This window comes from Mesoplodon densirostris, chromosome 3, assembly GCF_025265405.1.
Source record: "Mesoplodon densirostris isolate mMesDen1 chromosome 3, mMesDen1 primary haplotype, whole genome shotgun sequence".
NCBI lineage: Eukaryota > Metazoa > Chordata > Mammalia > Artiodactyla > Ziphiidae > Mesoplodon > Mesoplodon densirostris.
This window is the reverse complement of record NC_082663.1, coordinates 57,322,894-57,335,732: the sequence shown is the minus strand read 5'-3', so window position 1 is coordinate 57,335,732 and position 12,839 is coordinate 57,322,894. Positions and strand designations below refer to the sequence as shown.

At 39.4% G+C, this 12,839-nt stretch overlaps 1 protein-coding gene across 3 annotated transcripts in view; it reads right to left on the bottom strand.

The window, feature by feature from the left end:
* The window catches only part of BDP1 (B double prime 1, subunit of RNA polymerase III transcription initiation factor IIIB), a 100,730-nt gene extending 88,722 nt beyond the window's left edge, over positions 1-12,008 (bottom strand). For all 3 annotated transcript variants that reach the window (XM_060093011.1, XM_060093012.1, XM_060093013.1), the window contains exons 1-7: positions 11,585-12,008; positions 8,883-9,159; positions 6,973-7,082; positions 5,488-5,547; positions 3,617-3,745; positions 1,751-1,884; positions 669-763 (exon numbers count right to left, since the gene is read on the bottom strand). In XM_060093011.1, coding sequence (XP_059948994.1) covers positions 669-763; positions 1,751-1,884; positions 3,617-3,745; positions 5,488-5,547; positions 6,973-7,082; positions 8,883-9,159; positions 11,585-11,796 — 1,017 coding nt within the window. In that variant the 5' untranslated portion in view covers positions 11,797-12,008. The remainder of the gene's footprint in view (positions 1-668; positions 764-1,750; positions 1,885-3,616; positions 3,746-5,487; positions 5,548-6,972; positions 7,083-8,882; positions 9,160-11,584) is intronic.
* Positions 12,009-12,839: the final 831 nt, after the last annotated feature.

Below are 12,839 nucleotides of genomic sequence, written 5' to 3'. Positions count from 1 at the left end.
TTTCATTACCCAACTCTTCTTTTATCTTAGTTTCACTTGCTTTATTGGTACTCCCTCAAATCCATTTTAGAAGTAGGAAGATATAAATAAGAAAATATAATACTCAGGTTAAAGAGATTGTACTCATTTTCTTTTATTATTTTTTAAAATTTATCTATTTATTTGTTTCTTTTATTTTTGGTTGTGTTGGGTCTTTGTTGCTGTGCGCCGGCTTTCTCTAGTTGTGGTGAGCAGGGCTACTCTTCGTTGCAGTGCACAGGCTTCTCATTGCAGTGGCTTCTCTTGTTGCAGAGCACAGGCTCTAGGCATGCAGGATTCAGTAGTTGTGACACGTGGGCTCAGTAGTTGTGGCTTGCGGGCTCTAGAGCGCAGGCTCAGTAGTTGTGGCACATGGGCTTACTTGCTCCGCGGCATGTGGGATCTTCCCAGGCCAGGGCTCGAACCCGTGTCCCTTGCATTGGCAGGCAGATTCTTAACCACTGCGCCACCAGGGAAGCCCTGTACTCATTTTAGAATTGAGAAATACTACATTACTTTTTGAGCTATAAAGGACAGATGTACCAAAAACACAGTAGTGAAAAAGGATGGACTGAGATTTCAACCAAAGGTTAAAAAAATAGTAATTTTTAGTCTCTTTTCGATCAACAAACATAATGGGTTTACTTTACCTTAATTTCTATCCTTGCTCTGTGAGGGAAAAGCTGTCCAATCATAGAAAAGTCAGTTCCTACCATGCTGATGGCTAAAAAAAACATATCAGTTTCTGTAAAAGTAAAAGATTTAGAAAGACTGAGAATAATCTTCTAAATATTTCAGAGGAAAAGAATCTTAACTAAGTATATATTTTGAATTAAAAATAAATTTAACAGTACTTAAGTTTTTTATTAAAGTCCAGTAAATCTTTTATCATAGAAATATATCTACATACACATACAAGACAAATCTCAATTTTACTGCAAGGAAACTCATGGATCTATAAACACCTTCTTTAAACTTTTATATAGAAACATGGTTTAAGAAATTTGCATGTTCAAACCAAAGCAGCTGGAATTTTTAAAAAGACATTCTGCCTATCTGGTCTCAAGTGCCTTGAAGAAAACTGTCAGTCATAACCAGTATAATACTACTGCTATGTAAGCAACTAAGACGTTCTAAGTAGTATGTGAAAGAAAGTAGCTAGAAAAATACACAAGAAACTGCTAATAGAAGTAACCTCAAGAGAACAGGATTGAGGAAGTCAAAGAAGGGAATATTTCTTTTCATTCTGTATTATTCTGTTGTGTCTGAATTTTTTCCCAAAATAAACTGTATTATTTTTATAATAAAAGTAAGTACTAAGCAACAGCTTGCAATAGGTAATATATACTTTTCTAACTGTGTACTTTTTATCATTAAAGACTGTGTTACACAATAGTGAGGTAAAACATTATTAGGAGCATTAGAAATATTGTTCATTTTTCATTAAAATGGTATTTGTTGTACAGGGATTTCACAAAGAATATTCCAGTCAAAATGACCATAATGCTAACTCCTCAAAAGATTTCTAAGATAAAGTCAGAGGTATAGTCCCATCGTGGGGGGCAGGGGAAAGGTGCCAATAAAATTAGCTAGAGAGAAAAATTTGCTAGTTTGCTTTTTTTTTTTTTTTTTTTTTTACTTAGGGGAGACCTGGTTTAATTCAGAAACCGAGAAAATAATTCACCTTATTTCCAATAAATAATCTACACAATTTAAAATGAAAATCAGTTACCTTTATTTGACCATGGTTTAGAGTAATAGTTTTTCCTAAAGCTGGAGTATGTAGTTGTAGAACCACGCTCAAATATGGGGTCGTTTTCCTCAACAACACAGGGGCCTTTCGTCCTTAAAACTTCTACAGTTAAACTGAAAAACAAGTAAGGAAACAAATAGTAAGTGAGATTTTAATAGCTATATTTTGAAATTTACCATGGCGAAATCATATCAAAAGTATAATATACATTTGAAGCATGCATATTTTCCAAGAATCTGCAGATGTTCACTCTAGGAAGCAAAAATAAATGTCAACTTTTTTTCAAAATCCTTAACAGCAATATAAAATTTACAAAATATCTTTAGGCCACCTAAATAATTGTTTTTTACTGACTTCTGCATGTCCCCTATATTTAATATATATTATCTTATCGTGCAATACCCAACAGGGGATACTGTGAAATATAAGCATTTTTTATTTACATTTTATATTCCTGCACACAAAGCAGTTAAATATGCTTTTAAGAATTTAATTACCAATAAAATCATCATCACCAAATAGTGGAAACAATATGCAAAAACAATTATCATTAATAGTATTACATTTACATTTGTCATAGAATTTACATAGTGTAAAACAATTTATTACTAATAAAACTGTCAGAAGACTTTCCATCCCTCTTTTTTATTTCCTTACTAATTTAACTTCTTTTTTTATTTTTTAAAATATTTATTTAGGGGCTTCCCTTGTGGCGCCGTGGTTGAGAGTCCGCCTGCCAATGCAGGGGACACAGGTTCGATCCCTGGTCCAGGAGGATCCCGCATGCTGCGGAGCAACTAGGCCCGTGCACCACAACTACTGAGCCTGTGTTCTAGAGCCCGTAAGCCACAACTACTGAGCCTGCGGGCCACAACTACTGAAGCCCGCGTGCCTAGAGCTTGCGCGCCTAGAGCCCGTGCACCGCAACGAGAGAAGCCACCTTGGGGAGAGGACCGCACACCGCAGCGGGGAGTGGCCCCTGCTTGCCACAACTAGAGAAAGCCTGTGTGCAGCAACGAAGACCCAACACAGCCAAAAACAAATAAATAAATCTATGAATTAAAATATTTATTTATTTGGCTGCACCAGGTCTTAGTTGCAGCACACGGATCTTGGTACCCTCGAGCGGGATCTTTAGTTGTGGCACGCAAGAATCTTTTAGCTGCGGCATGCAGGATCTAGTTCCCTGACCAGGGATTGAACCCGGGCCCCCTGCATTGGGAGCACGGAGTCTTAACTGCTGGTCCACCAGGGAAGTCCGTTATCTTCTTTTTAAAAAAACACACATTGGAAAAAAAAAAAAAACACACACACACTGGAAAGACAACTAAATTCCACAATGCCAAATTTGAGAAATTTAATATTATAACTAAGAAATTAAGCCAGAAAGTCAATTAAAAATCATAAAATATGTTAAACCTATGTTTCAATGTAATTTCAATAGTTAACACCACACACCAGAATATGGTATTAGTTAATAATACATAGCTTGAATATTGACATCAAGGCTGAGTCAATCTTCAAAATATATTCTCAGTGAAGGACAGCATGTGATTAGTTCAATAGCTCATCTCAATTACGAGTAAAATTAGTAAAACAATGGTAGTAGGTTAGTGGGTGGCAGGTCAGCAGTACCAGCTTCTCATATCAAGGACAGCATTATAAAAATTTCTGAAAATTATAAATGAATGTAACCCATCTTTCTATTTATAACATCCATTATGCAAATATAAACACTAGAGTCTAAGTGACAGTGACAAATACAGAAACTCAATGTCTCTCATTAGACAAAGCTCGTTTGTTCTCATAAAACCACAATCTATCTCTCTCTCTTTTTTAACTTACCTTTCTTCATCCAAAATAATAGAACCATCTTCTGCCACTTTTACTCGAGGAACCAGCAATGGCCCATCATCCATCTCCTCTTCTATTTCTCCATTATCTTCACCATCAGGAGTACTCTTACCTTCTTGCCTACCAAATGTAAAGGTAGATTAATTCATACAGCTATGAGAAATATTCCCTGAACATTATGAACTTCTAAAACAAATTACTGCACTTTCAACCTTCTAGCTATTTCCCACTTTCCCTATAACCTAATCGAAAATACTATGTGTTGTTAAGGCCATGGTTATAAGATTTTCTCAAATTTTATCTAGTAGCATTTAATAGGAGTCTTTACTCTATTAAAGAGAAATAAAGAGAAATAAATGCTCATCTTTTCTCTCTCAATAGAGTATAAGAGTAAACCAACCAGATAGTATGGAATTAACAAAAATAACCCTTACAGCATTAGTTTCCAGATCATGGTATTACCTCTTCAGAACAACCTTTGGTAGTTAGTTTTTCATGCCCATTTGAAACTTGGAGAAGATAAATTACTTTTGCTCTAGACTACACAACAGTAAGAACAGACCAAGAAGCCAAACACAGTTTCCAAATAATGACTCCAAATTCCATATACTTTCCATTCAATTACATTATCTCCTTAAGGTCTTATTGAAAGAAACATAACCTATAAATCTGTAAAAACATAACCTATTTCTGAAGCTTGTGAGTTCTGCTTTAAAACAATGTGGATTCTAAGAAAGAGTAATCATTACAGGGAATTCCCTGGCAGTCCAGTGGTTAGGACTTGGCGCTTTCACTGCCGTGGCCCGGGTTCAATCTCTGATTGGGGAACTAAGATCCAGCAAGCCACGTGGTGTGGCAAAAAAAAAAAAAAAAAAAAAAAAGAGTAATCATTACTTAATGATTGTTACTTGAAGTAACAACCAAAAAGTCCCAATGTTTCTGCTAATCTTCCACAATTCCCTACCTTGAATTACAAGTCTACAATAACTTCCTAGGAGGTCTCTTGGAGGGATTTCTTAGGAATAAGCTAATATATGACAATGAAGGCTTGTACACAAAAAGAGACGCTTTAACTGGCATCAAAACTATACCTACTGGGCCTCCCTGGTGGCGCAGTGGTTGAGAGTCCGCCTGCCGATGCAGGGGATACGGGTTCGTGCCCCGGTCTGGGAGGATCCCATATGCCGCGGAGCGGCTGGGCCCGTGAGCCACGGCCGCTGGGCCTGCGCATCCGGAGCCTGTGCTCCGCAACGGGAGAGGCCACAGCAGTGAGAGGCCCGCATACCGCAAAAAAAAAAAAAAAAAAACTATACCTACTGAAGGACAGTGTATACAAAATGCTTAAAAAAAAAAAAAAGAAAAGGAAGGGGAAAGGAGAAAGGAAAGAAAAGGAGGAAATAGAAAAAAACTATATGTTTGCTTGGATAGACATAGACTAGAACTAGAAAGATACGTTAAAAATGTGGTAACATTTGTGGCCTCCAGGAAGACAGACTAGACGGCAGAAAAACAAAGTTGGAAAACTTTTCTCAGTACACTTTTGTTCCTTTTGAATTTTGTACCATGTGAATATTATTATTCTGAAACAAAACCCTTTTTAATTCTAAAAGCTTTAATTTAAAATCATAACTCTATTCATACATGTAATATACAAGGAGTGTGAGGCTTTCATGTTGACTTAAATCAACTAGTAACTCCAATAAAGATGTAAAAAAAAAAAAAGCAGTAATTTTTATTCTTGTGATTCCATTTAAAAATTCCTATCACATGTAATTTAACTAAAACAGGAAGCATCATTTGATTTCATTTCTTAAAAAAATTTACCCATCACAGAATATATTCAAAACAGGTGAGATGCTTACTCTCTTGTCTGGACTGGTGTCAATGATTTTTCAGTTTTCTTTTCTTGCTCCAGTGAAGAACTATTAAACACAAGTCAAAACATACCTTTTAATAAATAAGTAATTTACATTTTGTCAATTCTATCTGAGGAAGAAGCAAATAATTTTAACTTGCAATTTTTTTTATGATATACCATAACACTACCATTAATGATGGTGTGGTCCAACACTCCATGTTTCAGTCAAAAACTTTTGTCATCAATATAAATAATTTGTTAGGCCCTAAGTAGGGAACACTCTTCCCTCTAATTCCTCAGTGAAGGCATGAAGCAACCTAAGTGGCTTGTTTCCAACTCTTAGATGTCAAACAACTCAAAACCTAGGTTTCTGGCTCTTCTCTTAACTAAGCCAAAGATGTACTGAGCCTGAAAAAGACTACACTGAAAATATGCCATTACTCTTACATTCACCTGCTATACCATCAACAACACAGTGAGGAGATTTATTATAAACTCTCTGCCTCCCCAGGCTAACTTTGATTAAAGAAGCTTTGTTCTTCGAGGATTTGTTAATCAAATGCCACTGTATTTAATGAGGAGGTAGGATATAAAAATTAGATCACCCCTTTAGATCACCTTATAGTATGTAAGAAATGTAAATGGCGGGCTTCCCTGGTGGTGCAGTGGTTGAGAGTCTGCCTGCTGATGCAGGGGACATGGGTTCGTGCCCCGGTCCAGGAAGATCCCACATGCCTCGGAGCTGAGCCTGTGCGTCCGGAGCCTGTGCTCCGCAACGGGAGAGGCCACAACAGTGAGAGCCCGCATACCGCAAAAAAAAAAAGAAATGTAAATGGCAAACTTGATTAGAGAAAAGTTGTTTAGTTGGTTTTACTGCATCTCGGTAATATAACAAAAGAAAATTTTTTTTTTTAATCTCAGAGGTAAAGGGATTTCTTTACCATCCCAAGAAAACAGTTACTTGAAATAGCACTAATTTGTTTTTTTGGATTTTTTTTTTTTTTGGCTGTGTTGGGTCTTCATTGCTGCGTGCGGGCTTTCTCTAGTTGCAGCGAGCCGGGGCTACCCTTCGTTGTGGTGCGCGGGCTTCTCACTGCAGTGGCTTCTCTTGTTGCGGAGCACGGGCTCTAGGCACACGGGCTTCAGTAGTTGTGGCTCACGGGCTCTGAGGCGCAGGCTCACAGGCTCTGGGGTGCAGGTTCATTTGTGGCACACGGGCTTAGCTGCTCCGCGGCATGTGGGATCTTCCTGGACCAGGGATCAAACCCGTGTCTCCTGCATTGGCAGGCGGATTCTTAACCACTGAGCCACCAGGGAAGTCTGAAATAGCACTAATTTTTGTTATAAAATTCTTATCCAAAAGGACATCATATGTGCTATAAATTTTGTCAACATGTTGTTGGAAAACATGAAACTGTACTCTAAAAGTTATACTTACTTAAATCACTATGTACTCAAAGAAAGTAAAATAGAAATAAAGTTTACTTACGTCATTGGATTGTTATCTGGCAGGTAATATATGAAGTCTCTCATAGTCATTTTGGAACGATCTGGTGGCCTCTGACTTTCATTTATAGCATATTTGTTTTTCCATTGCTTCTAGATACACAAACACACAGAGATACACTTTTATTTTATAAATATAGAAGGATTTTAGGGGAATTCCCTGGTAGTCCAAAAAAATAAAAATAAATTTTAAAAAAATTTTAAAAAGAAGAATTTTTTTTTTTTTTGGCGGTACACGGGCCTCTCACTGTTGTGGCCTCTCCCGTTGCGGAGCACAGGCTCCGGACGCACAGGCTCAGCGGCCATGGCTCACGGGCCCAGCTGCTCCGTGGCATGTGGGATCCTCCCGGACCGGGGCACGAACTCGCGTCCCCTGCATCGGCAGGCGGACTCTCAACCACTGCGCCACCAGGGAAGCCCAAAAAGAAGAATTTTAGATGTATATATTTAAGTATACAGCCTACTGCTTCATTCATTGCAAATGCTTGAACATTATTCGTATCACAATTATGCCTAATTTGAGGAAGAATTTTATAAACTGAATATTAAAAAGTTGTAGCACATAAAGGAATTTTAAAACACTAAAGTGACTGGGACTTGGGACTTCCCTGGCGGTCCAGTTGTTAGGACTCCAGGCTTCCACTGCAGGGGGCCGGGGTTTGATCCCTGGTCAGGTAACTAAGATCCCGCGTGCCATGTGGCACAGCCAAAAAATAATAAATAAATAAATTAAGTGACTGGGACTGCATAAAAGCTCAATGTATAAAATCATGCTTATTGATGCTGACTAACTACAATAATGTACTGAAAATTTATACATAGCTTTTATTTGCCCTGTAGTGAGTTGGAATTCTGCATATTTTATAAAATTCTTGAAGCAAATGTTTAATTTTTAACTCCCCCAAATAAATCTAATTAAGCAGATTCTATAAAACAGAGAACATTTTTAGAGGCTTAGATTTTAGAAGATATGAATTCAAATCCCATATCCTCCACTGATGTTTGACACAAAGCAAATAACCTCTCTGAGCTTATTTCCTCCTCCTCCTGTGTAAATAGTGATAGCCACTTCACACAGTTGAGATGTTTAAACGAGATAACAAATATAAAGCACCAAGGGGGAATTCCCTGGAGGTCCAGTGCTTAGGACTCCATGCTTTACTGCCAAGAAACTAAGATCCTGCAAGCTGTGCGGCACGGTCAAAAACAAAAAAGCACCAAGATAAGTGCCTTCCTCTTAGTTAAAAAAAGGAGGGCATTCTATAAATTAATAAGAGCTGACATTTGTCGGGCTCTTACTATTTACTAGACACTAGTCTAAATTTGTCAATTTAGAAAACATCACCAATTCATTTTGCTCAACTACACTTGTCTTAATTCAAATGAATATAACTCGCGTCAACTGGACATCTTCACAAAAAATCTCACTGAAGGTTTAGTTTATAAATACATCTGTACGTGTATCTGTATATGTGTGTGCACACACGTAAAACTTCTATTTGTGGCCTCCGCCAAAAACAATGAAAAATATAGATTAAAAAATATACAAAAATTAATATCGTGGAAAAAATAGCTTATCAACTCTATAGTGCTTCTCAATCGTTCTGTTAACAAAAGGGGATATTCTGGGACTTCCCTGGCGGTCCAGTGGTTAAGACTCTGCACTTCCACTGCAGAGGGCACAGGTCCAATCCCTGGTTGGGAAAGATCCAGCAGCCAAAAAACAAACAAACAAACAAACAAAAGGGGATATTCTATTAACATGAGGGATATTACTTGGTTTTGTTTCCCTCACCAAAATGCTACAGATGCTTGTTCTTCCTCCGAATGATGCCTAACATAAAAACAGAAATCTAGCAGGCAACAGTCAAAATTCTGATTTTTCTACCATACCTTCTCTTTCTTCAATTCTTCTTTTAACATTTCTCTCAGTTTCTGGGCTTTATATATTCGGTAGCTGTCTGAACATGGCTGTTTCTCTTTTGTTGGAACAGGGTTTGGCTGTGGAGCTTCTTGATTAACTGTAGATAAAGGATGAGGTTCTGAAGGAACACTGACACTAGGTTTAACCAGACTAGAAGTACTTGATACTCGCTTTCTTCTTTGTGAAACGGTAGAGGAAGATTTACTGGATTCTTCAACATCCTTCCCACCATCAGTCTTTTCATCACTGTTGAAATTTTAAAAGAAAAAAAGAAGGACACCATGGATCTTCTTTTAAATATTTGAGGCTTAACAACAACTAGTCTGTCAAAAATCCAAAAGAGCAAAATCTCATTATTAATAATCAATGACTTGAACAGAGGTTGCAATAAAATTTTTGTTCAGAACATCTTTTTAACAGATATGGAATTCTAATGAAGACTGATGATCCTTTTCAAACTTCAAATCCCTAAGAATATTATAGCACATAATTTTATGCTCATGCTAGGTACCTCAAAAAACAAACAAAAAACCTAAGTTACAAAACAAAGTTTAATTTGCCTAATTTGAATTATTCGATAACTGAGAGGTTTTTTTCTTTTGATAGCTCTAAAAAATTTTTTTAATTGAAGTATATAGTTGATTTACAATATTATATTAGTTTCTGGTTTACAGCATAGTGATTCAGTATTTTTACAGACTGTACACCATTAAATGAGAGTTGTTTTTTAAAATTAAGTTTATAATCCACATTGACACTTCCTAAAGTGATCTAAATTTTTGGCATTTTACTTTAATTATCAACTTGAGATCAGTTAAACCAAACAAAATATCAAACCTCTGAAATATCTGTATTGCAGTATTTGAAGACATTCACTTAGCTACATTAATCAAACCAAATTCTGTTTGAGGCAAAAATCATTTATCTTTTGTCAGGTATAACTCTACTTATTCAGCTATCAAAATAAACTCTTCACTCAAAAAAAGTACTGTCACTTCAAATTACATATCCAAATTCAGATTGGATATAAATATTTCAGTAATGGCCTGAAAGCAAATTAAGAGGGTGTAAGTCAAGAATTAAAAGCAGTCTACATGGGCTTCCCTGGTGGCGCAGTGGTTGAGAGTCCGCCTTCCGATGCAGGGGACACAGGTTCGTGCCCCGGTCCGGGAAGATCCCACATGCCGCGGAGCGGCTGGGCCCGTGAGCCATGGCCGCTGAGCCTGCGCGTCGCGTACCGCAAAAAAAAAAAAAAAAAAGCAGTCTACTTTTTTCATATGTTATGATTAGTTTTATATAAAACTGAAAAAATGCCTAAACCTATAGAATAACTTTTCCAAAAAGTATCCAATTTAAATTCTTACCTCAGCCCTTATAATGTGATACATGTGCCATTTGCATTTCACCCAATCAAGATGAATGCATAAGGACAGAACATATACCCTATGGATTTTTACAATTAGCAAAGACCCACCAAAAAAAGGAAACACATGATAAAAAACCAAGTACAGTCCCTAAATGTCAAGTCTAAAAAGCAATATCCTCAAGCTTAAATGTCTCAAGACTACAGAATAAGTAATTTACTAAATTATCAATAATCATACATTCACACGTAGTTAACAGGATCTCTGTGAACTTTATTTAACAGTAACTGGTATATTTCTATTCCACTGTTGGGAGAAATTCTGAAACAAATTCATGTAAGAAACTTGGAAATTACTAAGCATCATTAAGCTATCAAAATAATACTCTATACTAAGCACCAGCTGAGGTCAACAGAAGCCAAGACAAAAGAGAAAAGAACAAAATTGTCACCTTCCTGTCACAGTATAAATTTATACCATCTCACTGTTATTTAATAAGGCTGATTTTCATTGGTTTCCTCACATTTAATAGCATAAAAACAGAGGCCGTTATTAGTTCAACATGTCTTAACTTTAACTACTTTGCTCCATCACCTTTAAACACCTAAAGGTAGGCAACTATTCTGTCATGTCCCGTGCAAGACAGTTTATATCAGTTATTTCTAATCTCCACGATAACTCACCGAAGCGAGAGTTACATTATCCCCATTTTGCAGATTAGTACATTCTGCCTGGGCAAAGTCCATAAATTGTTAACTTAAGTACAAAAATCCTGAGTCTAAATGTGGTACATGACACATGCTTTTCTGTTCAGAAAACATGGTCACCATAGTTAAAGGGGCACACCCTCAAATCAAAACAAGTAACCAGACTTCCTTTCCATTGACATAAATCAGCAGAATCAAAGTAACACTGCTCTTTTAAAAATAAATGTTTTCAAGATTTAAAAAAAAACAACTTACTCCCGTAAAGTACTCCAAAAGAATGGAAACTGCGGTAATCGAAATGATCTAATGAATAAGTACCACGTGTGGATTTTCTTGAAGACTGCTAGATCTGGATTCCTCCCACCACCACCTGAGGACATAGTCCCCTCCCCGAGAATCTACACGCTGTAACAAAATCCACACTTGCCACACCGTGGTTAGAGGGACCAACTACAGTTGGCAGTGTGTTCCTCGGCCTTAACTGTCAGGCTTAGTACAAGCGAGGGGGTACTTCTACGGTAAAGTTTCTTTGCTCAGCTTCCAGGTGACACGCCCGGAGAGGCGGGGCAGATGAAAATGCTCCCCTCTGCAAGTACTTACCTGCTCTTGGGAGTCTTTTCTCGGGGCTCCTTTTCCCCACAATCCACCGGGGACACATCTGTGGATTCCGCTGGCTTCGGGACAGAGGCCGCTGCAGGCTCCGGCGGCCTGGGAGCCTCTCGTTCACGCTGTGGATTGGGGGCGGTGGAGCCCCTGGCGCCTGCTCCAGGCCTGACATTGGGCTTCACGCTAAGGCGTGCCCTGCGGAACATGGCGGAGCCAGGGGGCCCGGGGAGGCGACCCCACGGCCGCTCTCAACCCCGAGCCCCGGCCGCTGCCCGGAGAGGGCTTTAGGAACTACGCCCTTCCCGCAAAGCCACACCAACAGCTCAGCGGGCAGCTACCGCAGTTTCACGCCCCCGCCGCCGCCTCCGATCTCCCGCCGCCGCCTCTTCTTCATGACCCTGCTACACTAAGAGCTAAGTTTCCCCCGGTACCTTGTTCCCCCGCCCCAAGAGGGCGCCGGAACTGATTACGTCATCATCCAGCGCCACGGAATGACGCACAGCACCGGAGCCATGGTAACCGTCAAGTTATGGAGCCTGGGTTACCGACGAACCGGAAATTGAGACGCCAGACGGTGTACTCTTCCATCTCCAGGGCTCCTTAGGATTTGTTCAAAAGAGCAGAAGGGGGTAGTCCTTCAGCCCAAACTTTTACAGGAACTATTAAAATCCCTGGCCGTAGGACTTCCCTGGCTGTCCAGTGGTTGAGACTCCGCGCGTCCACGGCGGGTGGTGCGGATTCCATCCCTGGGTGGGAACTAAGATCCCTCAAGCTGCGCGGCCAGGAGGGGTGGGGTAGGGGTGGGGGTACGGGTGGGGTAGGGGTGGGGGTGGGGGTGAGAATGCTGGCAAAAACAAAAAACAAACAAAAACAAATTGCTGGCTTTTTTTAAAAAAAGAGGGTCCTGTAGAACACTGCCTGTTCATCAGAGCATCCCTAAGGCTTAAAAATTCTAAAATGAGGGGCTTCCCTGGTGGCGCAGTGGTTAAGAATCTGCCTGCCAATGCAAGGGACATGGGTTAGAGCCCTGAGCCCTGGCGGGGGAAGATCCCTGTGCGCCACAACTACTGAGCCTGAGCTCTAGAGCCCGCGAGCCACAACTACTGAGCCCACCTGACACAACTACTGAAGCCCGCACACCTAGAGCCCGTGCTCCACAACGAGAAGCCACGGCAATGAGAAGCCCTCACACCACAACGAAGAGTAGACCCCGCTCACCGCCAACTAGAGAAAGCCCAAGCACAGCAAC